The 27,367-nt window shown below is 37.4% G+C and overlaps 1 protein-coding gene across 6 annotated transcripts in view; it reads right to left on the reverse strand.

Annotated features, from left to right (window-relative positions):
• Window positions 1–27,367, reverse strand: part of KIF1B (kinesin family member 1B) — a 97,841-nt gene that overhangs the window by 46,124 nt on the left and 24,350 nt on the right. For 3 of the 6 annotated variants that reach the window (XM_059830119.1, XM_059830118.1, XM_059830120.1), the window contains exons 5-20: window positions 25,294–25,359; window positions 23,202–23,380; window positions 22,365–22,476; window positions 21,350–21,427; window positions 21,033–21,098; window positions 18,777–18,852; window positions 18,401–18,479; window positions 17,698–17,840; window positions 13,868–14,001; window positions 12,691–12,770; window positions 11,217–11,292; window positions 7,846–7,925; window positions 6,005–6,111; window positions 5,400–5,483; window positions 3,624–3,804; window positions 3,148–3,220 (exon numbers count right to left, since the gene is read on the reverse strand). In XM_059830119.1, the coding sequence (XP_059686102.1) occupies window positions 3,148–3,220; window positions 3,624–3,804; window positions 5,400–5,483; window positions 6,005–6,111; window positions 7,846–7,925; window positions 11,217–11,292; window positions 12,691–12,770; window positions 13,868–14,001; window positions 17,698–17,840; window positions 18,401–18,479; window positions 18,777–18,852; window positions 21,033–21,098; window positions 21,350–21,427; window positions 22,365–22,476; window positions 23,202–23,380; window positions 25,294–25,359 (1,614 nt within the window). Of the gene's footprint in view, window positions 1–3,147; window positions 3,221–3,623; window positions 3,805–5,399; window positions 5,484–6,004; window positions 6,112–7,845; window positions 7,926–11,216; window positions 11,293–12,690; window positions 12,771–13,867; window positions 14,080–16,502; window positions 16,545–17,697; window positions 17,841–18,400; window positions 18,480–18,776; window positions 18,853–20,364; window positions 20,383–21,032; window positions 21,099–21,349; window positions 21,428–22,364; window positions 22,477–23,201; window positions 23,381–25,293; window positions 25,360–27,367 lie in introns of all 6 variants that reach the window. The other 3 variants (XM_059830116.1, XM_059830117.1, XM_059830115.1) reach the window with 3 other exon arrangements.

A 27,367-nucleotide genomic window follows, 5' to 3' on the forward strand; every position in this document is an offset into this window, starting at 1 on the left:
ATACTGCCACCAGAAGTTAAGGATATCCATTATTGCTTACTGCAACTAGGAATTAAAGTCAGACTACTTTTCCTTAAAGGATTATTAAGTTAAGAAATCTCTTTAACAAACAAAAAGTCCTATGTATTATTATGATCCAAACATCTTCAATAAAACACAGCAGTCAGTCTCTAGTGCACCTCTACCTAACATCCCTATTTTTCACAGAGAGAATCATAATACATGAAAAATCAGGAACAATAACAGCCAGTTACTCTAAAACCAAAGGAAACCCAGGTCATTGACTCAGAACCAGTGTCCTAGACTTAAGACTTCGGGTAGAAGACCACGAAGAATGGGGAATACAGTATCATTTATTTTGGGAATGATGAAAGGGAGTAAAAGAAATACTGTTTTGCCCTATGGTCAACAAGCTCCATAGCCTAAGATTCACATTATTTGAGCTTCTTGTGACATTATGTTTTTTTAGTATTTAAGAATAGCACTAGAGAATCAACCTCTCCTAGTTTAGGTCAAAATATAAGCAAAGCACTGGTTTAGAAACAGAACATAAACTCTTGGTGAGTTTACAGCTAACAAAATTTGTGGCCTAACGAAAGAGCATCTAACAAACTGCATATTGCAGTGGAAACAAAAGATGCCCTGGAGGAAGACACTGTACAGTCTACACATTCAAGGTTACATCCAGAAAGGCAAAACATGAACTACTCAAACATTAAGTCACAAGTTCCACAGGATTATTCTTATAGGTTACAAAATTACCGTATTGCTACTTATGGGTAAAGCATGCCTTGCATATAAAAAGCTGATTAAGAGACACTATGTGGTGATTGGCCTATGTGCCCTCTGAGGTTAACCAGACCAATTAATATAGGTATATACGCACATTCTAATATCAAGTGGTCACTGCAAAGGCATTATGACCAAGAAAACCAGGAAGATAATTTTAGCTCTATTAAACACATTTTCACATTCAATTTGTAAAATGGAGAACAATTATTTCTATTCCCTAGTAATACTAGCAGGGCAAATATATATTAGTTGTAAATTTGGGGGGACAAGAGCTATTATTTATCTTTTTTGTACGGCATATCTAACAAATAAATACCCAAATTGCTTGGAATCTCAGCACAAAAACAAAACAATCTGGTAAACAGGATTAGCCAGCTTCTTATATCCAAGATTATACTCCAATTTAGAACAAGAAGAGTATTGATATTTCAATATCGGTCTTACATAGCAGTAAGTTAGAGAACCTGATATTGCAACTGGATATCGCAGCAATGTAAATACTTTTAAGGTACACAAGCTGAAATGCATTCCCAGATTTCCCAGTCATTATTCAACTACTTTGTATGAATTTATTAATCCTGTCCATTCCAGACTCTGCATACAGTGACACAGAAATGACGAGATGTGTCAAGAAGTTTTGCTGCCATTTAAAATATTCTTATTGAGCATCGTGATAAGCAGGATACTGCTTAACAGACCAACAATCTCATTTGATATGATGTCTTACAATTAGGAAAGGTGTCCTTCAGGAATTATATTGGTAATGCATACAGGATAGTCTCCCACCTTTGTCCACTAATTGAAATCAGCAAAAGCAAAACAAGCTTAAAGAAATCAACAACTTTATTACAGTATTGAACAACCCACTATCTAAAGAACCTTCCCTTAATCTTAAGTATATGGGGAAACAAATTCCCTTCACAAAACTTTTACAAACACAGCCTTATTTGAAGCAGCTCCCCAGACAGCCAATTCTCACATCTTTAATTCATACAATAGCTTAGCTTATGCCTGTCAGCTAAAATTTAAGGAAGGGAATTCCATTACTTGCATCTCCTTTTGACACAGAGCCAAAACTTACTCGATGCTCAAACTATTTTTATTTTCACACTGAACTGATTTTTGCCGTACTACTTTCAGCTACACAAATTTTAACTATAAAATTGCAGAGATGAAACATCAGTCACATCTTAACTTCCTTTCTGAACTAAGTGTTCCTTTGGTTCAAAGTCTGCAGCTACTCCTCTCCATCCAAGAAATTAGTCCCTTGTGATGAAATAATTAGAGATGCAGAAGTCCTTAAGTGTATAATATGAATTAAAAAAAAGATTTATAAAAGTAGCTTCTACCTATGGAAGCCACAGTACTTTGCTCCATTCTGGTTTTGGGAGAAGGGGAAGAGCTTTACAGTTTAAAACCCAGCATGCATTTAACGCAGTCTTCAGTGGTCTCAAACTAATACTACAAACAAACGAATCATGATTTTGAAATTCTTACTAGAATTCAGGCACAACTACATTTGTGTTCTGGCTAAAAGACAACGCCATGTAGTTAAACAGAATGAGGATACTCAGGTGTCTTAAGGAAATCTAGATTTCACTCCTGGGCTTGGTTGTCTTTTTAGAATTCACAGGGTGCTTGAAGACCACATGTATTTCTATCTATAATGCACTTCAGAAGATTAGTTGTGAGAAGACTGAAGTCCTCCTATATCATACTTAATTTATCAGACTTCCTGTTTAAGAAACAGGAGGAATGGTGAAATTCCCATTGTTCTGAATGCGTTAATATTCCCTTTGCACACTGCTTCCTAGTCATAACCCCACCATCGGCATGTGTACCTTTAAGACCCTTACAAGGAACTCCATGCAGGGGGAGGGAGAAGGGTTAAAACATGCACAATGCAGCAACATTTTCAGATATCATTCAAAAAAAATAAACCTAGCGTATCAATGTTCTAGAATCTCTTTGGCAGCACAAAATTAGTATGTTCTGGTGATCCAAGACATAAATAAAGGCAAACATCCCCAGAAGTAGCTGTTTAGACTACTGAAAAAGAACTTAAAAAAAATACAGAGCATAGAAATGCCCTTCTTTCAGGTTAAGTTGCAAGAAATCCAACGTGTCCCAACAAGAACTGATTAAAGCCTCTTCATTGTCAATTACAGTCTCTGAATTAACATGAAGGAGCTCACTCACACTGATAATAATTCACTGTAGACACAAAGTATTTGAAAGCAAAGGGAGAACTGCATTGTGCAGACAACCCAAGCAGGTTTCCTAAACTTTCAGATAAGCAAGGACAGGAATTACTGTTTGCCAAAGGTATAGTTAATCTGAAGGACGGACACATACCAGCCTTTGCTGCTCCAGCAAGAGATCAGCTTCCTCCTTCTCCTTCTTATACAAAATCTCCATTTCTTGTAATCTGAAGACAAACAAAAGAACAGAAGTAGCCAAAGAGGTCATTATTTTCATGTGGGTGTTGCTCTACACACACAGCCCACTCAATTACAGTGACAAGTGTAAAGTCATTCCACTTAAAAGGAATTGTTATTTGTCTATTATAGTACTATAGAAGTGAAACTTCCTATAAGTTGCAGTTCAGTCCTTCACCAAAAGGTCTATAGGGTTAGTGGCAGGTGCTTACCTGTGATTTTTAAAGGAGCTAGAACACTGAAACTTAACGAGGAAGCTTTCTGAACTTTCACAACAGGTAGCGGAGATGCTATGTGGCAGAACCTAGATTTAGGTTTTGCACAGACACCATCCAAATAACCTATAGCTGACTCTTCCTTGTTTCAGGTAGAAATTTTGAGTTATTTTCTTACCTTTTCTCCATCTCTTGCTTCATGTCAATGCCCTGTTTCTCCAGAAGCTCTCTCTGAGCAAATGTCCAGTCAACTGGCTCAGAGGGAGTCTCGGCTGACGGCGTTTTCTCTCTTTCTGCTCGTGCTTGCTCTGGATGGTTGAATCTGAAGACATGATTTTTACCCATGATGATACGGTTTCCTAAAAATAGGAACGGAAGTTAACTCTTTCAGGTAAGGACTCCAAAACCATTGAACAACATCACTGAATGATTCATCCCATTTATCAGGTTGGGTGACAGCATAAGAAAAGACTGCCCTATAAGGATTTTCTGTATACTTCAAAGTTATCTAGGTGACAAGAAGAAAAAAGAATGCCTGGTTTGTACAGAAGCAGTGCTCAGAGGATGACATCACCCACAGAGGTCCAGTCTAATATCCCAGCAGAGTTTATCAAAAATTAAAAGGACAAACTTGGAAACTGACCAACAGTTGCAGTAAATAAAACACATGACTAAATCCCATTCCTCTGCTCCAGTGACAGTGCCAGACAGGGGCAAAAGCCACAATTCAGCAGAATTTTCAGCTTCTTCAAGCACTGGAATGCATGGTGCTTACTTTTCTTTAAAATGTGGTTTACATGTATTGATTTTATTGGAGTCCTAATCAGTGGGATTTATGGAAGGACTTAACAGCTTCTTTTATACTAATGTCAAAAGAGCTGAAGAAATCTCATCTTTTGGATAAATCCTACAAACAACACATGTCTATGAAGCCTTAGACATGCTTGATGGAAGACAGTAAAATGCCTCTGCTCCTCCAGAGAAGATATTAATGTAGTTAAAATTTTAAAAAAGCATTTAGTAAATAGACCTCAAAAATAACTAAAATTGTCCTTAATGTATTACTAAAATACAGGCTCTTAAAGATGTCAGAGACAATGTCTACATTATTCTAGCAACTCAATTATCTAGATGCAGAAGAAAAGGAAAAATATCTACTTTTTTTAAAAAAAGTAATCACTAAACGATAAAGTCATGGCATTCAATATGAGCCATATGCAGGCACAGAACAGCAAAAACTGTTCTTCCTTCATTGTCCAGACTTATACTGAAGTCAGTACACTTGGTTCCATGAAAATACTCACTTACAACTTGGTGCAAATAATTCTGAGGGTTTTGGGGTTTTTTTGTTTGGGTTTTTGGGGGTTTTTTTACCAGTGGAAAAACAGGAGAGGGACACAGAAAGCATCACAGCTTTAGGTTGTGATATAGGTTAAACCTATAGATATAGTTTAAACCCCGTAATTTAGGGAAGTCGCTCCCTCCTAACTCTTCCCCTACATGCCTTTCTAAAGGAATGTAGAAGACTGAGTGGGAAAAAATGAGAGCAAAGAGAATCTGTTGTACTCCTGCAGAGGGTCATAGCTTAGCTTTGCCAGGAAACTGGGAATTTTCCATCAGCAACTGGCAGTCTGTCTGCTCTGTCTCACTGAGACTGCCAAGGGCAATAGGCTTGGGCAAGAATGTATTTGAATAGTATCAGGGTAAGCAGAAGGACAAACAGGATGCTGCGTGACAGTGAATATTTAAGTACACTTAGAGCTAGTGCAGCAAGGAATGAAAGACAACAAACTGCTGCCAAGAAAAGAACGGAACCAACTTCTGTTTAAAAGCTGCACTCCAAAAAGGTAACACTTTAACAGCCCCCAGCATTCTCTACATGTGATGCAAATGTCACATACAGACAATTCTTAGATAGAGAGTCTACAAAAAAATCCATTCCAATGTTTCTTACCTGATCGCAACTGCACAGGCTGCACAACCCTCTTGCCATTAACATAGGTTTCTGATCGTTCACAAGGCTCCAAAGTAACAATAACTATGAAGAAAACAACATTGACAAATTAGTCTTTAGAGTGCCTTGTACAGTAACAGAAGTGTGCAAAACCTAGAGGCCTCTCATTTTCTGCCCATCTTCCTACTAACACCAAAACAAGGTACAAGTGAATCACTCCTTGACACCATGCTTGTTAAAAAAAAGAAATAAAGTCCCATGAGAAAATCACTACTATTGACATCTCCACACCCATGAGAAAATCACTACTATTGACATCTCCACATATTGCAGTTGGAAATTATCACTATTTTTTCTGTTTGAATTTTCACGTTTATAGTTAACCGACATCAGAACTTAACTCATACTGACTGCAGCCTGCAATTTGAAGCTATTACCACTTAACAAATTTTATTTTCTTCCCCTAAGACTCAAGAAAACAGTGAGTTGAAGCTGATGGTTTCTTTGAGGTAAGAGAAACTTTCAAATAGCAGTATTCCCTGGCCAGCTATCAAGTGCGGAGTGAAAGATTCAGCAACACTTTGCTAAGAGAAGTATTTTTTTACCTTCACCATTGTTGTTCCTCTCACTTCGAAAGATACAGTGTTCTTCTTTGATGTGAGCCCCACTCAATACAATGTCTTGCCTTCGCTCAGCATCAGCTTGGCCAACCCTGGGTCCAACAGAAAATATTTCAAGAGCAAATCAGACACTTACCACAACTCTGTGTAGGACAATACAGCCCAGAATTATCAAAAAAAAAGTCTGAACTATTAAGACTATCCTTCAAGTTTAAAGGTTCGAACTAGTGCTTAACTCTGCATTGCAGAGAACTTACCAGGTTTACCATGAATTGGAGAATAAAAGCTTGACAAAAGAAAAGACACGTTTTCTCTCTCTTAAAACATGTAATTTAAAGAAAAAATTGAGATGTTAAACACCTCTGGATTTAATGTGTTTCCTTCCCTCTTGTGTACCCCCTTCTCCCTTCAGCAAAGGAATGCAGAAAGAAAAAAAAAAGTGACAGGAACTTCCAGTGGTGTGTTTCAGCTGGCATACAGTGATCATCCCCTCCAATAATGACCATCTGCACTGTAACAAAGGAGCAAAAATGGCTCAAGAGACTCTTGCTGAATAATTTGATGCCACAAGCAGTTTCACCCAGCTTCCAGACAGTGAGAGGTGGGCTGTATCCCTGGAGCATGAAGAATTATGGCCATTCCAAACTCAAATATTTGAGCAATTCTAGATACAGACAACTTAATTTTCAATCCTAATGTTTATGAACTTCTAGCTCTACTTATTACTCTACACATTCCTGATGTCAGCTAGCTAGGCTCAAAACTTATAATGATTTCTTAAGCCCTAAGCCATTCTATTCATCATTCTGTGCTGAATTCTCTACAAGTTTGGTATTCTTTTCAGTAGGTCCAATGCATATTGGAGTAGTGCAGTACAAGAGCACCTATTTGTGTACTCTTCTCCATTTCATGGCTTTAAAAATGAAAGAGTGTAGATTTAGATTAGGTATTAGGAAGAAATTCTTCACCATGAGAGTGGTGAGGCACTGGGACTGGTTGTGCAGAGTTGTGGTCTAGTGGAAGATGTCCCTGCCCATGGCAGGGGGGTTGGAACTAGATGATCTTTAAGGTCCCTTCCAACCCAAACCATTCTATGATTCTATGATTTGTTCCCCAGGAATATACAAACTAAGCAACCAAACACAGCTTAGTACTCCGAAGGTAACAAAAATCACCTCTCTTCCAGATGTCTTGACAACAAGTTTTGGAATAAAATCCGTTTTAAATTCCAATTCTGGCAATTAAGTTTAATCTCATATATGTGAATGCAGAATACATTATTTGTGCAGAGGCATGTTGTGGCTTGTTGTTGTTGTGTGGTGGTTTTTTTTTTGTTTGTTTGTTTGTTTTTTTAGGTTGGACTTGATGATCTTACAGGTCTTTTCCAACCGTAGTGATTCTGTGATTCTGTGATAACAGTTTATTTAAATAATAAAGTGAACACTCATCCATATTCCAGTTGCTTTTATCAAGTACTATGGCTTTCAATCCTCCACCCATCAAAATCTCAAAGGCATTTTCAGTAAGTTTCATTACTTTTGTTCTCCTGTATCTTAGGAGAGATAGCATGCTTTCTTTTACTACCCAGGTGTAGTAACGGACTTAATAGGGCTGAGTGACTGCACATGTTACTTTTAAAGCACAAAATCAACTTAAAAGAAAATGCATTTCTGTACTTTTTTCCCCACCTACAGCAATCTCATGCTTCATTTGTGCAACTTAAATAGCTCAAAGCACAATTATTATTTAAACTCACAGTGACTCCAGCATGGGGATTTAAGCTAGCAAAGAAGCAGACTTCAGAGCATATTAGCACCAATCCTCACCTAGTAATACCATCTTTGATGTAGTAAAGCAGACATTCAGACATGAGTGGATCTTCATTAAGGTTTACAAGATGAGGAGTCTGAAAGAACAAAAAGAAAAGTTAATTAAGAACTGAGGACCTACTTTCAGGCTTCTTCCCACAGCTGTGGAGGATGTATTTTAATCCAGCAATTTTGCTATGTATATTTAGGTTATTCCATAATGCATTTTTTCAAACATAACCTCTTGCAGTACTGAAGAGCGTCACAAAGTAACAGCAGAATACAGCTCAGATTGCTTAGTTATCTGAAATATCAATCAATAGAGGGAATAGAGGCTTCAGCTGGAGAAAAAAAAAAAAAGATTCCTTTTAAACTCTCTGTGAACTTTGATAAGGGAAGTCCAACAGCAGAAAAGGTTGCTTCAGTAAAATTTTGAAACGGATGCGGAATCAACTTTGGCTTTTCTTGGGCAATACACCTTGGTCAGGTGATCATTTGGCAAAGTCTGTTAACATCAAAAGAAGAATCTAAAACTACCAACATTCTCTGATACAAACAGCTAAAAAGCTCTTCATCTAAAGTTCTTCTAAATTTAAATCCACTACAGTTACTAAACCAACCTTCTTTGGTGAAAAAACCCCATTGGAATCAGCAAACAAGTCACAAGGCCTTGGTGTGAAAATCTAGCCAGTGAGATAGCAGTAAGCACAAGCACAAAAGAAGAGGCAAAATGGTTAAACAGAATTAAAAAATAAAGATGATAAAAGAGAAATAAAACTGTTAATATGTCACTTGTCCCTTTGTTACCCTCAGATAGAATAAATTTAGCAAAAGGAAATAAATTCAGCTAAGATTCCTTGGGAACATTGCTTCCATCAACTTATTCTTCCTGCAAAAAAATTTACTTAAGAGAGATATTAACAGCACTCAGTTTACAGACGCTCAAAAATTACTGGATGTTCACAATGAAATTTGTCTTTGAATAAAGAAATTTGATTGTCAATTGCCCAATGGAAGACAACTATAAAGACAGAAAGGGGGAAAAAACAAGACAACTTTTTGACCCCTAAAAATATAGGGGCCACCTAAAACTGCAGCTGAACATGTCCCACGCCGTCATCGCTATTCACTGCACTCAAATCAACACTTGGAGCAGTATAAAGCTCAAATCAAGAGAAAACTGGAGAGAAAACAAATCCCAGACATAGTGGTGTTACAGCAGTTGACTATGACTTGTACCACTAGGACACTGAAAATAATGCTGTACCCTATACATACATGTTTTTAGCATCTGAGTTCACTTAGTACACTAAATCAAAGTCTGAATGGGTCTTTCACAGGCAGAGAGCTTTATAAGAAATAAAGCTCACCAACTTGAAAGATGATGCTAGTAAAACCGACTATTCACTCATTCTGAGATGTATTATTCGTCCACAGACAATTGCATCTTCAACCTTCTCCTGTACAGCATTCCTCAAGCACGAGCTGAAGGATTTTCCCTGCTCCCATCTTTGATGACAGCACAAACAGTTAAATTTCCACAATCCATTTCAAGAAGTTTCCTGCCATCAAAGGCACAATCAGTAGATACAGTAGTGATTGCACAACGTGATACCTTTTTATTCATGAAGTGGGCAAAATTCACCTTACAAAGTTCAATTTACAGCTCAGCTGGTAAAAACACAGTCCTAGTCCTAGCGCTGTCCTAGTAGCATATGATTAGATTTATATTGGTACCTCAGAAGTGTAAAGTCTTTATAAAAAACTTCAAATTTGCTATCTACATATCCTAAATTTTCACAACAGCAGCCACGGTTACTAGAAGGAGAACTAATGAAACTGAAGTGCAAGGATAGCAAGGAACAGAAGCAGACAGGACTAGGTTGGGAGTTTTACTTCTCCTAAGAAATCCTATACGGGTAAAAAGAAATACTATCTATTATCAAAGCAACTACTTAATCCAGATGGCATTTATACACAAACCTGATCAGCTGAAAATGCACCAAAAGAGTCATCAAAAAGAGCTGAGGGCCTCTGAGGGAAAATCTAAAAGGAGATGAGGATCCATAACATAAGAGAAAGAAATGTAAAGAACACTCAGCGAATTAGCGTCTTTACAAACCTTAGGCACTTCTGGAGTAGATATGGAAAGCAAACCAGAGTTCTACCTACTCCAAACGTAACAGTCTAACACCACTTTAAGCAAAGGATTAAACATTTTAACCAATTCTGCTGTGCTATATTTCTGTACAATGCCTCTAGATAGGTCCCCGTTTAACATTAGATCAAATGGTTTGTGGGTTTTTTGTTTGTTCGGGGTTTGTTTTGTTTGGTTTTTTGTGGGTTTTTTTTTTTGCTTTTTGTTTTTGTATTTTGTTTTGTTTTGGTTTTTGGGGTTTTTTTGTTTTTTTTACACATTTACACCTGAAAGCTTCAGGCTAAAATATTACCCTGTGCTCCTTGTTCAGAGATTTTTGAGATACAAGTACGTTCCTTCCCTTGTACTTCTTCAATAATTCTGCTTTAACTGCATAGATAGCTTCTTTACTAACTTGCTAATTTTATATTTATAGCATTGATTTATGCCCTTTTCCTGCACAGTTCTGCTTCTTTCAAATTTCAGAAAATAGAACTATTGACATGTACTGAAAGAAGCACTCCCCTGCATCCCCTATGTTCAGTGGTTCATGAGATTACAATCCCTTTTTCCAAGGGGAAAAAGGATTAACAAACAAATTCAAGGAAGAGCACCTAAACAACACTTCAAACTTTTCTGGGTATCTCAAAGAAGATTAGGTAGAGTACATGAAGGTCACACACAGCTACTGCAGAAAAAGGCAACAACAATCTAAGAGGCAGTGTTTCTTAATTGCTACCAAATCAACAAACATGGAAGGAGCTGCAAACGCTTTTCCATGCAGCACAGATTTTTCTAAAGGAAGGTACAAAAAAGTTCAACTATTTTTTGATATCAGAAGTCTCCCCAGAAGTCTCTTTCACACTGCTGCTGTTTGACCATTGTATTACGCTAGCACATCCGTCCCTACTTTAACGACCAATGGAAGCTACAAAGGCAATTCTTTATGCAGCTCCCTAAAAGCATTAAGTACTATGTTGCATCACTTGCATGAGGAACAGCGTCTAACTTCATTATTATGGGCAAAATAATCCTTAGATGTAGAGTGTTTTGATAGATGCTAACACTAAAGCTATTTCCAAAAAGATATTGTGAAGGGAACTTACTACTAAGAGTCCAAACCTCACTTATGTTCTTCTGTATCTTAGATGAATACAAGCCCTTGTGTGAATGGTAGCTCCCTCATCACCCTCTCCTCCCAGGCTAATCAGCCTTTTGGAGATATGATGCAATAGTTATCAATTTTCTCTACCTTTTTAGGCGAGAAGACTCCCAGTGTTCCTCCATCTTCCCGAATGGCAACTCCCATTTCTGCCAACAATGCCTCCCTGAGAGAGAAAAGCAAGATATTTACCATATTTTAGGCTTCTTAGACAAAGTAAGGTCTAATGAAAGTCATGTAATGAAATACATTAGACTTTCAACCCAGCCTATCCACTGACCATACAGCCACGACTGTCACCACCTCGTAACACAAGAGGGCAAGTTCCTAAACTTCAGTCCTAGAGTTTATAAGCCCACAGAATGGCAACAGTAAAAATTTTACAGAGATTTAACAGCATTTTAGTGCAATAATGTATCACAAGAGAAGTACATTTTAGGACATTACATTCATTGCTTATTTAAGGAAGGTTAAAGTCTGTTCTAAATTTAAATATTTAATTTAGGTAAAAGGGGCTACCACTATTCATTAATTTACAAAGACTTAACTGGCTCTTCCTGATCTAATATAGGAAGTGCTCTCTCCTCCTTAAGACATAAAAAGGATTGTATTGGGTCAAACTGTTCATGTAACACAGTATTCTTGGCTTTGACAAAGCACAAGAGTGATGCCAAGAAAGAATAAGAATAACATCACAAACACTGTCGTATTTTCCTCAGAGTATTCTCACAGTCTCCCAATTTCTTCCTACGGAATTTCCAGAATGGTGGCATTTCTTTTAAACAGTTATCCAAAACAGTTCTGTTGGGTTTTGAGGTTTAGTCATCTTTTTTTTTTAATTCAACTCCTAGCATCATCATGCAATAAAGACTTCCACAGCTAACCTACGTACTGTGAGAACTTCCTATTTGTTTCAAATCACCTGTTAGCCTTAAAGTCCCTTAGCTCCGTCAGTGATTAATCAATCTCTATCCACTTTCTTCATACACCTCTCATGATTTTATGGACTGCTCAGTCACACTGTTTCTAGGCAAAGATGTTCCCCTTACATATTCTGTAAGCTTCTAATAGTCTAATAAGTAATGCTTTGTTTGGTTGCACCCACTTTCTGATAATTATTAAGCATCTGTCTTCTTGCTCTAAAACACAATTCAAACCAAAGCTGGAAAGCTGGAGCTGTTTCATAATTTTAGATACCCCAGTACTAAAAACTTAATCTTTTCTGCTTAACTTTAGGGCCAGAATTTTTAGAATGTAAGAGAATGGTAGAAGGGGAATGAAAGAGACCAGGACTCCATGCTGCTTCACAGCAGAAGCCAGTCTAGCAGCTTAGGATGTTAGCTGAATTACAACAGTAAACAGTTTAACTGTAGGAAACATAGGGAAGAAAACAGCTTTCTCTCAGCATTGCCCCTGCTGTTACATATAACACAAAGGTCTGCAGAATTATCACTAAGCACCATTCTGCTGTTCCATTGCTTTTGAACAGAGTAACTTTCTCCATTTTCCACACTTCCCCGTTTTCTAGAAACCATCCACATCTACAGCACTTCTGATTCCTGACCTTTCCATCCTAATGGCCTCAGTTTTCCTCAGCTTCTCTTCCCATGTTTCATTCAGCTCTGCAATGATCTTCTCAGACTCCTGTGTGAAAATCCCAGAAGCTGTTTTACAATTCTTCTCGAAGTTCTTTACATTATACACAACACAATTAAAGTTTGTGCTCAGTTCTAGACCTCAACTTAATTTTGGATATAAAAAGTACTCTCAGCACTTCAAAACTCTGAATTGTCTTCCTTAATTTTTAAAAGGCTAAATAGCCTTGAAGGCGAGCTGAGAAGAAAAGACAACTTCATATCTAACCACAACCAGACTTGGATTTGAACGGCCTAAATTTTTTTTCTTTTTTCCTTTTTTTTAAATCTGATTTACAGACATCATTCAGTAACTGGATGCCAAGGAACTGCAGAGACCACACGGTTATTTCCATGGCAACAGCAGGCTTCCAATAGGGAAGGGATATGCAGTGTGTGTTCCAGCCCATTCCAATCCCTGTGGCAGTGTCTCATGGACAAGACATGAGAATGAAGCATAAATTCAACACAGCCAGCTCTCCCCACTCATCCACCCATGGAGACTGGGGGGGGCTTTCATAAAAATTAAGAAATACTTCACTGTAATGCACTTTTGATGGGGTTCAATTCTGTGCAGAATTGGGACAAGGCTGCTATTGTCTGGATAAAGCATGCTATTCTGTGTGCTTCACATTTTAATCTGTGGGGGCTGGGTGAATGCAACAGTGGCAGGATTATTCTTCCTCCTTTTTTCAACTTTGGGGTAATTTGGTTTTCTGAAAGCTGAGTGCATTTGCTAGTCAGACTTTGTCCACACTAGTGCTGACCAGGCCGCCTGAAGTCTATATTTGTGATCAAATTTTCCATAATTACCACTGCATCAGAGGACCTGTAAACAAGAATCAAGACTTGCATTTATAATTTAGTTGTAGTGCCCGGCTACAATTAAACCTAAATAACCCTAACAAGAAAGGCTGTGCATGAACCCAGTTTCTAGCCCACCGCAGTTAAGTGCCCTTTTTAAGGTGCAAGTGGGTTTCAGACAGCTTCCTACAGAAACAGTAACATACTGGATATATTTATGAAGGAAAGTTCTTGCAGGTTCACTGCTATTTAGCCTTGGAAAAGACCAAAATAATAGCCTTCTTAATCTACAGCAATACCTACCTTCAAACGTTCAATTGCCTCTTCTCCTCCAGGTGTTGACATGATTCTTTCCTGTATACTGGACACAGATGTTAAGCCCACCTGACTACTGAGAGAGCAGGAGGATGGAGATGCAGTGAGGGACCCCATGGAGGCTGTGGAAAAATTGCCAGGACGTTGATTCTCGGAGGCTAGCAAGTATCTATGTTTATTGTTCTGAAAATCTTTCAAATCTGGGAGAGAGACACACAGACAGAGGGAAGGCAGAAAGATGGGAAAAAGGAAAATAGGAAGAGGGAAGGAAGAGGAAAAAGGAAAGGAAGGAAATACCAGTGTAAGAGGAAAGCATTTAAGCAGCAACAAGGCAAGTTTTGCAATTTTTAGATGGCAGTTCTGAAACAAATCTTTTAATATTAGTATCCATAACGATAACTCAGTTCAGACCCTGAGGATTATTAGTAAGGACTGTATAATAAACCATTTTGATCAAAAAACCTTGAAAAAATAAATTACACACTTGCCAAAAAATAAACCATCCTATTCCTAACTGAACACTAACTAAGCTGAGCACCATGGAGCTCAGACCAGGAGCAGATTCAGTTCCTCATGAGATTAATGACATTTTGGGCTGAAGTCTGAATAGACACCAACCCCTTAAAACTCAGCAAAACATTCTCTTCCAGACTCCTTTAATCTAAAATTATGATTATATCAATCTTTATCACAGCAGTGGTTCTGCTACTAAATGACCCAGACCACAAGGACAAAGAACTACCCCTCCTTAAATTCTCACAGGAGAGTATGTAAATCACCTGTCAGTCCATGAGGGGGGAAAGAGAACACAAGTTTACAGTAACATCACTATGTTACTTCTTGACCCTCCTTATCTGAAAAACGGAAATCTAAGATACCTGATCAGTGAAATATCTGATAAGGCTCTCATACTGCAGAATGTGCTTTAAAGCTTTTTGGTCTTAGCTTAGATGAGGAAGGTCTTAAAAAAACCCCAACATCTAATAAGGCAGCTTTTGTAGCCTGAAAACCTGGAGGCCTGAAAGATGCCTCCTTGAAAGACAGAAAACAAGGAATAGGTGCAGGAATGATTTAAGAACAAATATCCAAAGGCAATTTATTTTAATCTATCTTAGCTTCTCAGATATGTCTGTAAACCATATCCTCAGAATAATCACACACCAAAAAAAAAAAAAATCTTCTAACATGGAAATATCAGCCAACTCAATAGCTCAGTTTCAATAATTTTTGTTGTTTTAAATTCTATTTCAAAAGCAAATCCTTTAAAATAAGTATCCTTAGGAAAGAAACAGGTCAAATCAGACCTTGCAAGTTATGAACAAGGGCTTCACACTTACACAAATGAGATGCTCAGCCAGACATTGCAGAAATTTCCATGTCCTCCTACATCTCCTCTACTCCTATCCTAAACAATTCTGCTATTGTCAGCCTTATGCCCTAGTTCACATTCAACCTGATGTTTCAGCCTCATGAAACTGATGATTGCATCAAGTCAGTTTGAAAACCACCATCTGCAAATACAGGGAGCAGGGGTGGGAGTTTAATAGAAGAAAAGTAGGTTAAGGAAAGGGAATGCCATCGGGATGAGGAAAGCAGGCATGACAGAGCAGGGAGGATGAAGTCTCGAAAGGCCAATAGACACATGCACTCCTGAAGATAAAGGAAGTGGCACTTGCAATAGCTTTCACAGTTGCTGTGACCACAGAGAACCAAAACCCTCAACATCATGCACGCTTCTCCTGGAGGCTGCAGCTTTCACACGGATGACATATGCACACGCTGGAAGCAGCATCAGAACGTAAGACAAGGCCAGGATGAGTCTTTACACCACCAGTAGCTTTAATTTTAGGAAATTTCAGACAGATCTCTTCCGGTTGATACTATTTGAGTGAGGGTGAAGAAGACTGACTGAAAGAGTTTAAAAAGTCTACCAACCCAAAAATTACACAGAATACATTTCTCTTGCAATGGACTATGTGTATTTCCCTTTCATAGAAGCAAACAGTAGAACAGAAATAAAATGCTATTTGCTGACTGGTTTTAACCCTATTAGCTTAATCATCTGCAACAAAAGTATTTGAGCTCAAATAAAAGACCTTGATCAGTGTAAGATGTCCAACTTTTTTTTTTTTAAAAAAGACTATACAAAAAAAAAAATATCTCAGTCTCTAGGGGGAACTGATAACATTTAATCTTGAGTTAATCAATTGACACATTTAAAACAAATACTTCTAGGTGGAAGAGAGATATTAAAAGGCCAGGAAGCTACGTGAGCAGAAGCTGTTTCAACTGAGTAACTTGAGAAAGTTTTGAGAAAAAGATTTTCTAGTTCAAATCTAAACTGTTGCCTGTCATGGAAACAGATGAAAGAATTACCACTCTCCCTTCTATATTCTGCCAGAAAGAAAGCAATGACCATATGTTGCATTTTAAACTTCGCACTTTTTTTTGACTGTCGACTCAATCTAAGAAATGCTGGTTAAGCTAGTTTCCATCAAACTGCATTGCATTCCACAGTGAGTGTTCTGTCTGGGATTTCCCTGTGAGAAATGCTGGCATGCAAAGCTCAGTTAAAAGCTGACCCAGAGAAAGCAGGTTAAAAAGAGAACCACACAATACACACATTTGCCTCCACTTCCAGAGTATTCATCTCCCATTGGATCAACTGAAAGGAAGCAGGAGGGAAAATACAAGAAGGATCAAAATTGAAGGTTCACCAGTGACACAGGAAGGGAAGAGAATACTACTCAACGTTTAAAAAACAAAACACAATTTTCAGTAACACATAGTTTTTTCAGTTTTGATTTAGAACCAAAAAACACAGACTGTACCAAGCATGAAAACACCTGCATTTCATTGTCTTCCGGCCCCATTCTCTTGAAAACAAGCAAACAAAAAGGTAAATACATGTTACACATGTTTAAGCAGTCTGTGACTAAGTCAGGACTTCTGATTTGTCAGAGCTTATTTGCCTGTGAAGCAGAAACTGGTGCAACAGTCACTTTTTTTAAGTCAAAGAATCTTTTAATCCACTGGAATATATTCTGTGTTTTTATGGGCATCTCCTTCACTAGGAATTAAATCACTGTTCATATTATAGAAGAACGTAGGAGCTAAAATTTTGGTTTGCCTTGTTTGGAATGAGGACAAGGAAGTAATTCAGGCACAAGTGTGTTCTGGTGCTTTAAGAGCTCACTGGCAAAGCAAACCAGTACGATACTGCTCTGCCAACCTAACTCAAAATCTCGCCCCAAAAGAATTCATTATTTATTCACAAGCAGCTGTTCCATAGTTAGTTATTTTGAGATGACAAACAGTTTGTCACTCACGACATTGTCTAACAGGAATTAGCCATCATTTTCTTTTCTGAGCCAGGATGGCATTGAAGGCAAGTATCAACTAATAACCTTAATCCTTTAAGGAGAAAGAAAAGATTCTTTCTCAGTAGGAAATTAAGTTTCTGTATCTGAACTATCCTCCTTTTATTGGCAGCCAGACAAAAAGCCCTCCATAACTCACCAGGGCAACTCCTGAATGTCTAAGTTCTATTACAGAAAATCATTTCTATAGTAACAGGAAACTCAATCTCCATGTTCTTCCTTGAGAGTTTGAAGGTGGCCTGTCAACTCTACAGAAAATCCTAGGATGGATTGTCTAAAGACAGCAGAGGCTACCATTTCTAAAACCATGTTCAAAATTTAATATCAGCACCTACATACACTTCCGTGTTTTAAACCCCTTTCTCACGAAGGCCCAGCTCTCCCTCCTCCGTAAGAGAGGCTAACCTCAAGATGGTAAGGTTTGTTTAATCCACTTACTGTCAATAATATCTCCCAGCCCTTGGGCACGCAGGAGATCCTTAAGCCTTGTCACCTCCTCCTTCAGCTCACGCACCAGCTTGGCATTGGGATCTTCATTGATAACAGCATTGCATTTAATCTGTTTTGCACGATCAGCATATCTGGAACCAGACCAAAAAAATAAAACCTTCTAACAAAGGTAAAAGTGCTTATCTGCAACACAGGAATGCAGCAATATAGGAGACGTTTAGCTTGCAGCTGGTATGTCAGAAGAGAGTCATAGATTATATTCAATCACGCTTTTGAGTTCTTACTTAATACAAAGTATTGCTGCAGGAAAGACAAGTCCTATTCAAGATGGATTAACAAGGTGCATCATATGTACAACAGACAACATGTTTTTTTCTTTTTTCTTTATTCAGTGCTTTGAAGCCTCTGCTTGTCTAATATGCTCAATTTTAGGGACCACACTGGAAAAGAACATATGAACACAAGAAGATGAGTTTGATTTTTCGTGTTAAGAGTAGGCAATAAATCCCTAGCTCCCTATTCCCATACAGTAGATTGGTTTTCCTCTTTCAGTGTAATTGAGTTCTTGCCAGTATAGAATCTTCTTCCCCATGGATCTTCTCAAAGTATAATAACCCAAGGGTTTAAAGGATAGAACGTGACCATTAGAGCTGGCAGCTACCCATATCCATCTCAGATAAAAAGAAAGTACCTTAAAGTGCTCAAAGTTTCGTCGTAGTTTATGTCTGCCGGACTCAAAGCAGCAACCATTGCAGTTCTGGAGTTACCGCCTATAATGAACAGGCAAGATTTTAGATTAAACTACAGTGCACAATCTAGGCACTAATTACCTACTAAATATCAGTATTTTCAATAAATTCTAGAATTCAACTACATTCTACATTACTAAAAACCATACAAAAATCATAGGAGAGTTGTAACTTTAACAAAAGGTGGAACTATATGACTCAGAATTGTCTACTAAAAATATTTAACCTCATAGTTGATACAAATTTAAGGGAGTTAAAAGCAGTCAGAAAATTTAGTGAGAATTTCTTTCCATATTGGCACAGGAAAACCAGCCATACCTAGGTTTTCTCGAAGAAGCCATGTTAGTACAGAATCCCTGTACGGTATAAAGTCTGTCTTCTTCTTTTTTTTACTCTACAAAGAAAGAACACACTACTGAAAAATAGACACCGAATGGAAAATTACTATTTAAGACAAAAAATCATAGTATAGGTATTGAAAGCACCATGACAGCATACACATATGCTATCTAAATAGAGGGGTGGCCCATTCTCAGTTGCACATGCGATTACTAAGTTTGAACATATTCAGACATCTAAACAGATCATGATAAGCAGTCCAGAGAATTCCCTTGACACACTATCTTCAGAAAGGTTTTTCTGTGTATGGAGAATATCTTCCTGACATTTAAATTCTGTGTTCTAACACCATTCCAAGAGAATTTAAGCAGTAAACTTTACTCATTCAGGGGAAGATTCAATTTCCCTTTGCTAGAAAAGTTATGGCTTTTTAGAGCAGTCAAAAGTCTATTACAGGAGATTGCACAGCTACAGAGATACAAGTGCACACAAGAAAGGACAACTACCCAACCTTCCTGTGTTTCTGTAAGCGGTTATTAGGAAACTTGAGGACAGAAAAGATGAAAATACTTATACACTGAAATTATATGTAGAAAGGAGGTGGGTTTGGGGTGGGGTTGTGTGTTTTCATTTTTTGTTTTTTAAAAAAAAAGACAAAAACTTTATAGAGACTACTCAAACCAAAGCACAAGGCCACAAGACGGGTGCCCAAGTATCTAAGTACTTTGTCCCAAAATCAGTAGTGACAAATGAAGAATTTCCATACAAGAGAAGAGGGCCTTCTCAGCACCTTTGGCAGACTTCCCTCCAAATTTCAGTGTAAAGGCTTTCCCTAGCTTCTTTATTTGGTCTAAAAGAAACAATGATTAACTGCAAAAGCTCTACAACACCATGTGAATCTTGGGTCATCCGTTTACTTACACAAATAGTTAGCAGGCAAACATCTTGCTTCAAGAGATGCCAAAAGTTTAATTCCACACAACATTTAACACAGGATATGGTTTTGCAATAAAAGGCCTGATTATAATTTCTGTGAAACTCCTCTTAACGCTCAAGAGGTGCTTAAAATGTGAGTGTTAGTCTTGCAATAGTTCTATTGTCCCTTGCCAAAGGTAAGCAACCTTAAAATGGACAAGTAAAATTACTAAGGGCAGGTAAGTACCAGGTGCTAAAGCTGAAAACTAGAATTGACTATTGCCTACAATCCATCATACGGGGTAAAGAAAAAAGCATGGAGAGTAGAAGCATGAAAGCAAAATCAAAGTTATCCCTACTAGAAGTAAATATTCCCAAGGTAAGTCACCAAATCAGGAGCAGGGATGTAATAAAAGAATATTCCTAAACACATACTTAAATGTGTACTTCTCATTAATTTATCCCCAACCTTAGAACATTTTTACATTTTAGTACTGATAATTCTCAGGCTTCATGACTATAATTTATAGTCACAGGAATTTCTCAAAGACCTGACATAAAAGACCCCTGCTCTTTGATTCCAAAGTGAAGAGAATAAAATCTTACACTCAGGCAAAAAAGACAACATCGACTACTACTCAGACCATCATACCTTGTTGGTGCAGTTATCCTAAGTTGAAAGCATTAAAGAAAGAGGAAGAAGATACAAGATGAACTTCTTAACAGAACTTTATATATAATTTCCATGTTAACTTGGATAGTATTTTCTTTCTTGAGAAGCCCAATGAATGACAACAGTTTTCATTTTAAAAAAAAAAATCTAAAAAGCCCTTAAGTATATTCAACCTCTCCAAGCTGTTGAGAACTCACTTTTAAAAGGAACAGCAATAATTTACTTGGGTTTTTTAATAGTAGTTGAGTATAAAAGACAAAGTACTTTTCTAAACGTACAACATTATCTTTGGATCAACATATGCTCACTCAACTCAACACATTGCAAAAAAAGCCTGTGATAACCAAATTATTACACTGGTATTTCTAAAATTTTTAACAACAATGATGCGGTTAGTTTTCTAAAATTATTCTTTCAAAAAAAAAAAAAATACTGCTGCACAGAACTAAAAGCTTGCTACATGAACATGTCTGCTACACAAAGGCAGGCATCTTTTGCTAGGTTCTTCACAGCTAAATAAACAGCTAATTTGGCTGAGAATGCTAGGCCAAGAACAGTAAATGATTCTGCTGTACTCCATGTTTTTTACTGTCTCAGTTTTACTAGCTATGGAAAGGTTGTTGCAGGTAAGTAAATGCTGTACTTACCACTTCAGCCAATGCGGAAATAACTTTGCCCAGAGTTGTGAGAGACTTGTTTATATTTGCCCCTTCCTGAGAAAACAGAATCCAGTATTAAACAGTAATTTAAAATGTTCAACCATGAACCTCTGCAGACTAAAGAGCCAAATGTCACATCCATGATTGGAGGGTGGGGGTGGGGTGAAGTCTTCAGTTTTGCAACTATTTTTTCCATACTTATAATGACAATCCTTTCTTTCCCTTATTATTTATCAAGCAAAGGCTCCACATGATGCTTGTGCACCCACTTCCTTTTCTTTCCGCATACATCAATGGCCCAATACCTTTAATCGGGTTCCTTTGGCACCAGTCGAATCAGCTCGCTCACTCCCAGCTAGATCCACAAGGCTAATCTTGCTGACCTAAAGAGAGGAAGCACATTAACAACGAGAATTAGTTCTTGGTGAACAAGAGTAAGAACAAAACTTCAAAGAATTCTATGGCATGAGAAGAACTGTACCACCTAAAAAAAGTCACCGTAGCGTGCTTAAAACTACAGTCAAAGTTTTCACAAGCAATTAGCTTGATGCTGTTATCTTATGGATAAGAAGTGTCTGGGATTACGCTCTGGTTTAAGTATCACTATACTCTACCTAAAAAGAGAGAATGAGGTCTCACATGAACAGACCAGAACAGAAGTCAAAAGAAATTAAGTGTCACGGGGGGGGGGGGCTGTCTTAAATACATACATTTTTTCAGATTTGTCCACTGTAGTCAGTTCAGAAATGTGAACGTTACCTGTATTTCAGCTACTTTTGCATGCAGAGTCTCTACTTCAGAGTAATAAAAGCTAGAAAACTGTTCCATGCTAAACAGCATACCTCCTTTTAACATGCAAATTCCAGTAAGTGCCTAAGTCTCTCTCATCCCAATTCCTGTGCCCAAAGAAAAGAACTAACAAGGAAAATATTTTGCACTGACAAGCAAAACCACAGAAAGTTCTGGGAACAAGACTGGGGAAGATTAACTTCTTTTATTTCATGTATCCCTCCCCATAGGGATAGGATCCCTCCCATAGGGAGGGATAGTCCCCATAGTCCTTAAGGCCATATTTTTCCCACATCTATATAGTCTCCTCCTGCACATATTCATCATTTAGTTGTTTTTAGAATTACAATCAAACAAAATCCTCTAAGAAGTAAAAGGGTTCTGTCAAGGCATATAGTAAGTTCACTCTTAAACAAAACACCAGAAAAAAAATTAATTCTCATTTTCTCATCATACTGTCAATAAGAATACATCACTGCAGGGAAGACTTGTGAAAAACAGTCAGAAAGCCACTTCTTAACTGTAACATACCTTCTCTGTGGAAAGATCAGTTTCCGTGTCATGTTTCTTCTGAGTAAAGACAATTGTAAACACAGCATGAGAGCGGCTGCTGGTTTCATTCATGTTGGTAGCTGCCACAGTCCTAAAATACGAACAGATATAGACATGTTTAGAAAACAGTAGCCTGTATGCTGCAAGTACAACTACCTGCAGGGCTGAATACAGCTGTAGAGGAACGAGACCAAAAGCCTGTACAGTTGATGTTCTGCCCTGTAACCAAGACCAAGCCACACCAAATACCTTTAACAAACCCTTTGATTTTTCAGTCCTGAATTACTCCCATCTTCAGAGTTTAAACAGAGCGTACTCTGTCTGGGTACTCAATGATCTACCTTACACTTAAACACCCAAGAAAACATGAACAGCATTTATGTCAGTCTTTCCCACACATTGTTAAACAGAGCCTACAGCTGACATGAAAACAACTACTAATGAACCAGAACATAAAGCTAGAATGCCAGCTTTAGTCCTGACCACTTGAATGAATAAAAGGAGACTGTATTCACATGTTTATTTATACCAATATAGTGATACAGTACACAACGAAGGCAGAACTAAAAGCCAGTATAATTATTTACATACTTCATCTCAAGCCATTACAAGCTTTAAATATCTATACAGCGATTTGCAGCACTATTTCACCACACAAATCAATTTCAGCCTTGTAGCATTGATCAGTGCATATTTCAACAGTACTCCTCACATGACACGAGTTTCTGCGTCACAGAAGATATTTTAAATTTGCTGCTATATACCACATACCCTCACAACGGAGATAAAAATATATAACACACTACCATCACTAACCTGGCTTTGTTCCCAGCATCCATGAGGTCTGCAATGTCTGTATAAGACGTGACTGCTAACTTAGACAGATCTTCCACATATGGTCCGAGCAGAGGATGTTCTCGCACCCGCAAATTCCCTTTGTTCTTCGGGTTCAACAAGTCTCTGACTCTCTCACAGTAAATCTCCATGTAACTTACCTAAAACCAAGAATTTGCATGGGCAATTTAGTGTTTCTTAAGGCTTCCTCTGCAAGCAGCTCTGCAGCATTTCAGAGTGCCACTGATAAAAACTCCCCCAGTCCACTACAGGAAAGCTATAGATGAGTGTCTCAGTTCATGTAACAGCTTGAGACAACGGCAGAGGGAAGAAGGGCCACTAGTCTCATGCATCAGCTCTCCAACATGAGCTGCAGGCCTTGCATCCATGTATAGATCCCTCAACCATTTCAAAAAACATTGGTGTTTAATTAAAGATTATACACTCGAGTTCACAATAATTTTAACAGCTTTAATATGACACAGCAGCAAAACTATCTTTCTGAAGAGGCAAACAAGACAGATGGTAAAAGGAGTCTGCCTACAAGAAATCTCTCTTATGAACCTCCAAAGCAAACTTAAGAAGGAAAAAAAATTAATTTCGTTGTATGCAGAAGCAACTTCTGATTCTAAGCTGTACCCATGTCCTGCTGTATTCCTGAGTCATCAGTACAATTATTCAAACTACAGTAATCTTAAATTTGCACCCTTTGAAATAAATTATAAAGCTGAGATTATTTTTAAATGCATTCTTTATTTTTTATGTTTCTCATGGCACTAGGCTTATCCCAGTCTAACAGGTACCCAGCAGCTGCAGCAGTCAAGATATTAAATATTAAAAGAGTAAGTTGTTCACTTTCATTCTGTGGAAAGATTACAGATGTAAGCAGCAGTTCTAGAAATTTAGTGATTGAAGATCTCTTTTTGTCTAAGTGCAATTCAGAAAAATTAATTCTATATCCAAAACAGATCACAATAGACTATTCATACATTTCCATCACTATTTCTGTCTAGCTGTCTCCTTTCTCTGGTTATTTGTCAGATGTTAATTCTTTTGGATTTCCATTATAAGAGAGACTGTTTCTCTCTCTCTCTCTCTCACATGCACAAATCTATGCTTGGAGACATAATCAGAACCATAAACAAGTACCAAATAGAAAAAACATCATGAAAATGTGGGAATCTTCTCATTCACAAATCCTAAACGTAATACTCCTATGGCATTCAAGCATTAAGTCATCAAATGTTAATAAAATACAATTAAATGAAGCGTCAAAATGGACAGATTCAAAGCCACAGAACTAGGCATTTTCCAGCTCTGTAATTTAGAAGCAGTAATGACTGGAGTTCACATTTATTAATAATAATCACATTCGACTTCTACCGGTTCTTTGGTCTTCCTTTTTTTCAAAGCCTGCAACATATTTGCATGGCAATCCATTAAAACTGATTGGGGGGAAAAAACCAGTAAAAGAAAGAAAACATTTTTATTTTTATTTTGGAGCGAGGCAGGGAGACAAGACAGAAGAAGAAATGATGTACTATGATAGCATGTGAAAACCACTTTCTGAACACAAACCAACCTAAGTAAGGATAATAAATAAGAAAAATTAAGTACTGACAAATATCTTATGCATGCATGGCATAAACAATTTTTTCAGTAAACCAACCTTACTAACAAATATTAGGTAAGACTGCATGACTAAGCTATTCTAGACAAGTCCTGTAGAGAAATGGGGTATAAAAATACAGGAATTGACACAAAACATGTAGTCTTCCATCCAGCAGTCAAAAAAAAAAAATCTGTAAAAGCATCTTTATGTTTTTTCAGCCCATCATTTCTTTCAGAATTGCTACACAGGTAGAAGTATACTAATTTTCTGGTAGGGGTAAAAAAAGGTCACAGAAAGGTTTTATTTACATTTGCCTCAAACATGAAACAGAGAAAAGAAAAAAGCTTAAGAACAAATAAATAAATCTAAAATCAGCATCTTAATGCAACATCAGTAACACAGCACCTAAGCTCAGTTTGATGTCCAGCTCACTGATATGCTTTGATCCCTCACCATACTCACCTCTACAGAATATGACATTTCTTCATTGCTGTTGTCATTGATTTTCTCAAACAGTTCTTCACATAGCTGGAAAGAGATTAAACCCAAGTCAGAAATTAGTCTTTACTCAGTAGTAACAAGTAACCACTATGACATGTCATTAAATTGCCTTTAAAGTGAGGGCAGGGGAAGAAAATGAACCTCTTAAATCAACCACATACAACCTCACTGAGAGGATACTTAATCTCAATTCTGTATCACTATCATTCAACTTTATTTTATACGGTATCTCAACAATTGTTCTAGGTTTAACCAATATTATTATTATTATTCTGTACTATAAAATTAGAAAAAGCCTGTAACAACCGAAATTGGAAGCAATAATTTTAGAAAGGAATGATTAAAATCCTTAATCCTCTCCTGGTCTCATAAAAACAATAGTCTGTTTATTTGGTGTGCTGAAGTTCCAGGATTCAGATTTAAACCAACAGGCAGAAATTATTTCTAAATTTGTTAACAGTACCTTCATATGAAGGTTACTTTAACTATCAGCAGTCTACTGCTTCTAGACTGCTTGTCTACAAGTAACTGAGACATCTAAAATTAAGGTAATAAAGGAAGAAGAAATGAACAGTGGGCAAGCCATGGATATATATTATATTTGGAGATTAAAAGGCATGGGTACAGAGAGGAATAAGAGTAGAAAGAGGTTTCTGGAACAGATCTACAAGCCACTGTATGAAAAATAAACAGATTATGAAGAATACAGGCAATTTTGTAAGTATACATTCCAAAGTATTCAGTCAACACATGGTTAAAGTATCATAAAGTTTCACACTAGGCACTGGCAGACAGGGAATTCTGCCAACATGTAAGAATTTAATGTCAATGACCTATATTACTTGGAACATGATTGTGCTCTACCTTCTGCGTACGTGACAAAGAGAACAGAGTCAACAAGGTCTCCCTGAACAGATAATTCATTTTGTACCTTTATAAGAAGGCCTGCCAGTGAAATTGGAGGGAAATTATTTTGTTTTAAAACTGCAGTAGAGAACAGGAGCACTATTAAATCTACAGGAACATTATTAAGTTGGGAGGTTTTTTAGGACAGCGTTTAATTTATATGTATTTGAGGTTTCAGAAAAACAAATAGGAATATCAAGATTACAGCAAAAAAATTTTAGCAGAAAGCTGTTGTCACAGATTTTTAGTTCATTTCACCTGGTACACTGTTACTTTATATTACTGTAACAAACCCAAAATGCTTAGATATAACAATTCTGTCTTTCATCTCATTACCTCTTTCAACATTATTTTAAGCTAATCACCAGAACACGTGCAACCTATTTCAGTACATATGCCCACGCTCTTAACAGAGAACAATGCTTTGTGTCATCTATTTCACACCTGTGGCACAAGGCCAATGTCTACTGCAAACCTGTAGCAGAATGAGGACTCAAACTGTTCAGCGTATTTATTTATTAAAACTGAAACCCAGCCTCAGATTTCTATTTTGGGAACAGAGGAACACACTACCCTCCAACAAACTTGGTCCACTGTCAGCACCTACACACTGAGGAAGGCCTGCACTTCTAAGTGCCACACAACCAACAGCTATAGAATGCTAAATTCATGATGATAGCATAAACTGTTGCCAACCAAAATTTCTTGTGAGGAGTATCTCAGCTTCTTCATATTTCATGGCAAATGTCAAAAGCAAATTTCAGGGACGGGGAATAACACTGGGCTGTGCTCAGTTGTCCTAAATATTTTTTCCCCCAATGTTTTGATACACTTCGTTTCTTACCAGTTTTTCACTTTGGGAAACTTGTTTCCACAAAAAGTTTCTGCCATGTTCATCAGTAATACCACATTTGGAATTCATGTTAAATACAAAGTGCTTAAGTACTGTCCTAGCTAAAGTCAGAGAAGGAGACAAGAAACCCAGTGAATGAGACATCTTGATTTACTAGTTTGTTGGGGAAGTGGAGAAATTGGATGTAGGAAAAATATACAGAGTGTATAGTACAATTAAAAAAAAGTAACAGAGGGAAAATTACTTATAATGCTCTTTTTCCCCAGTAGATTTCTT

Source organism: Gavia stellata, chromosome 27 (assembly GCF_030936135.1).
Source record: "Gavia stellata isolate bGavSte3 chromosome 27, bGavSte3.hap2, whole genome shotgun sequence".
NCBI lineage: Eukaryota > Metazoa > Chordata > Aves > Gaviiformes > Gaviidae > Gavia > Gavia stellata.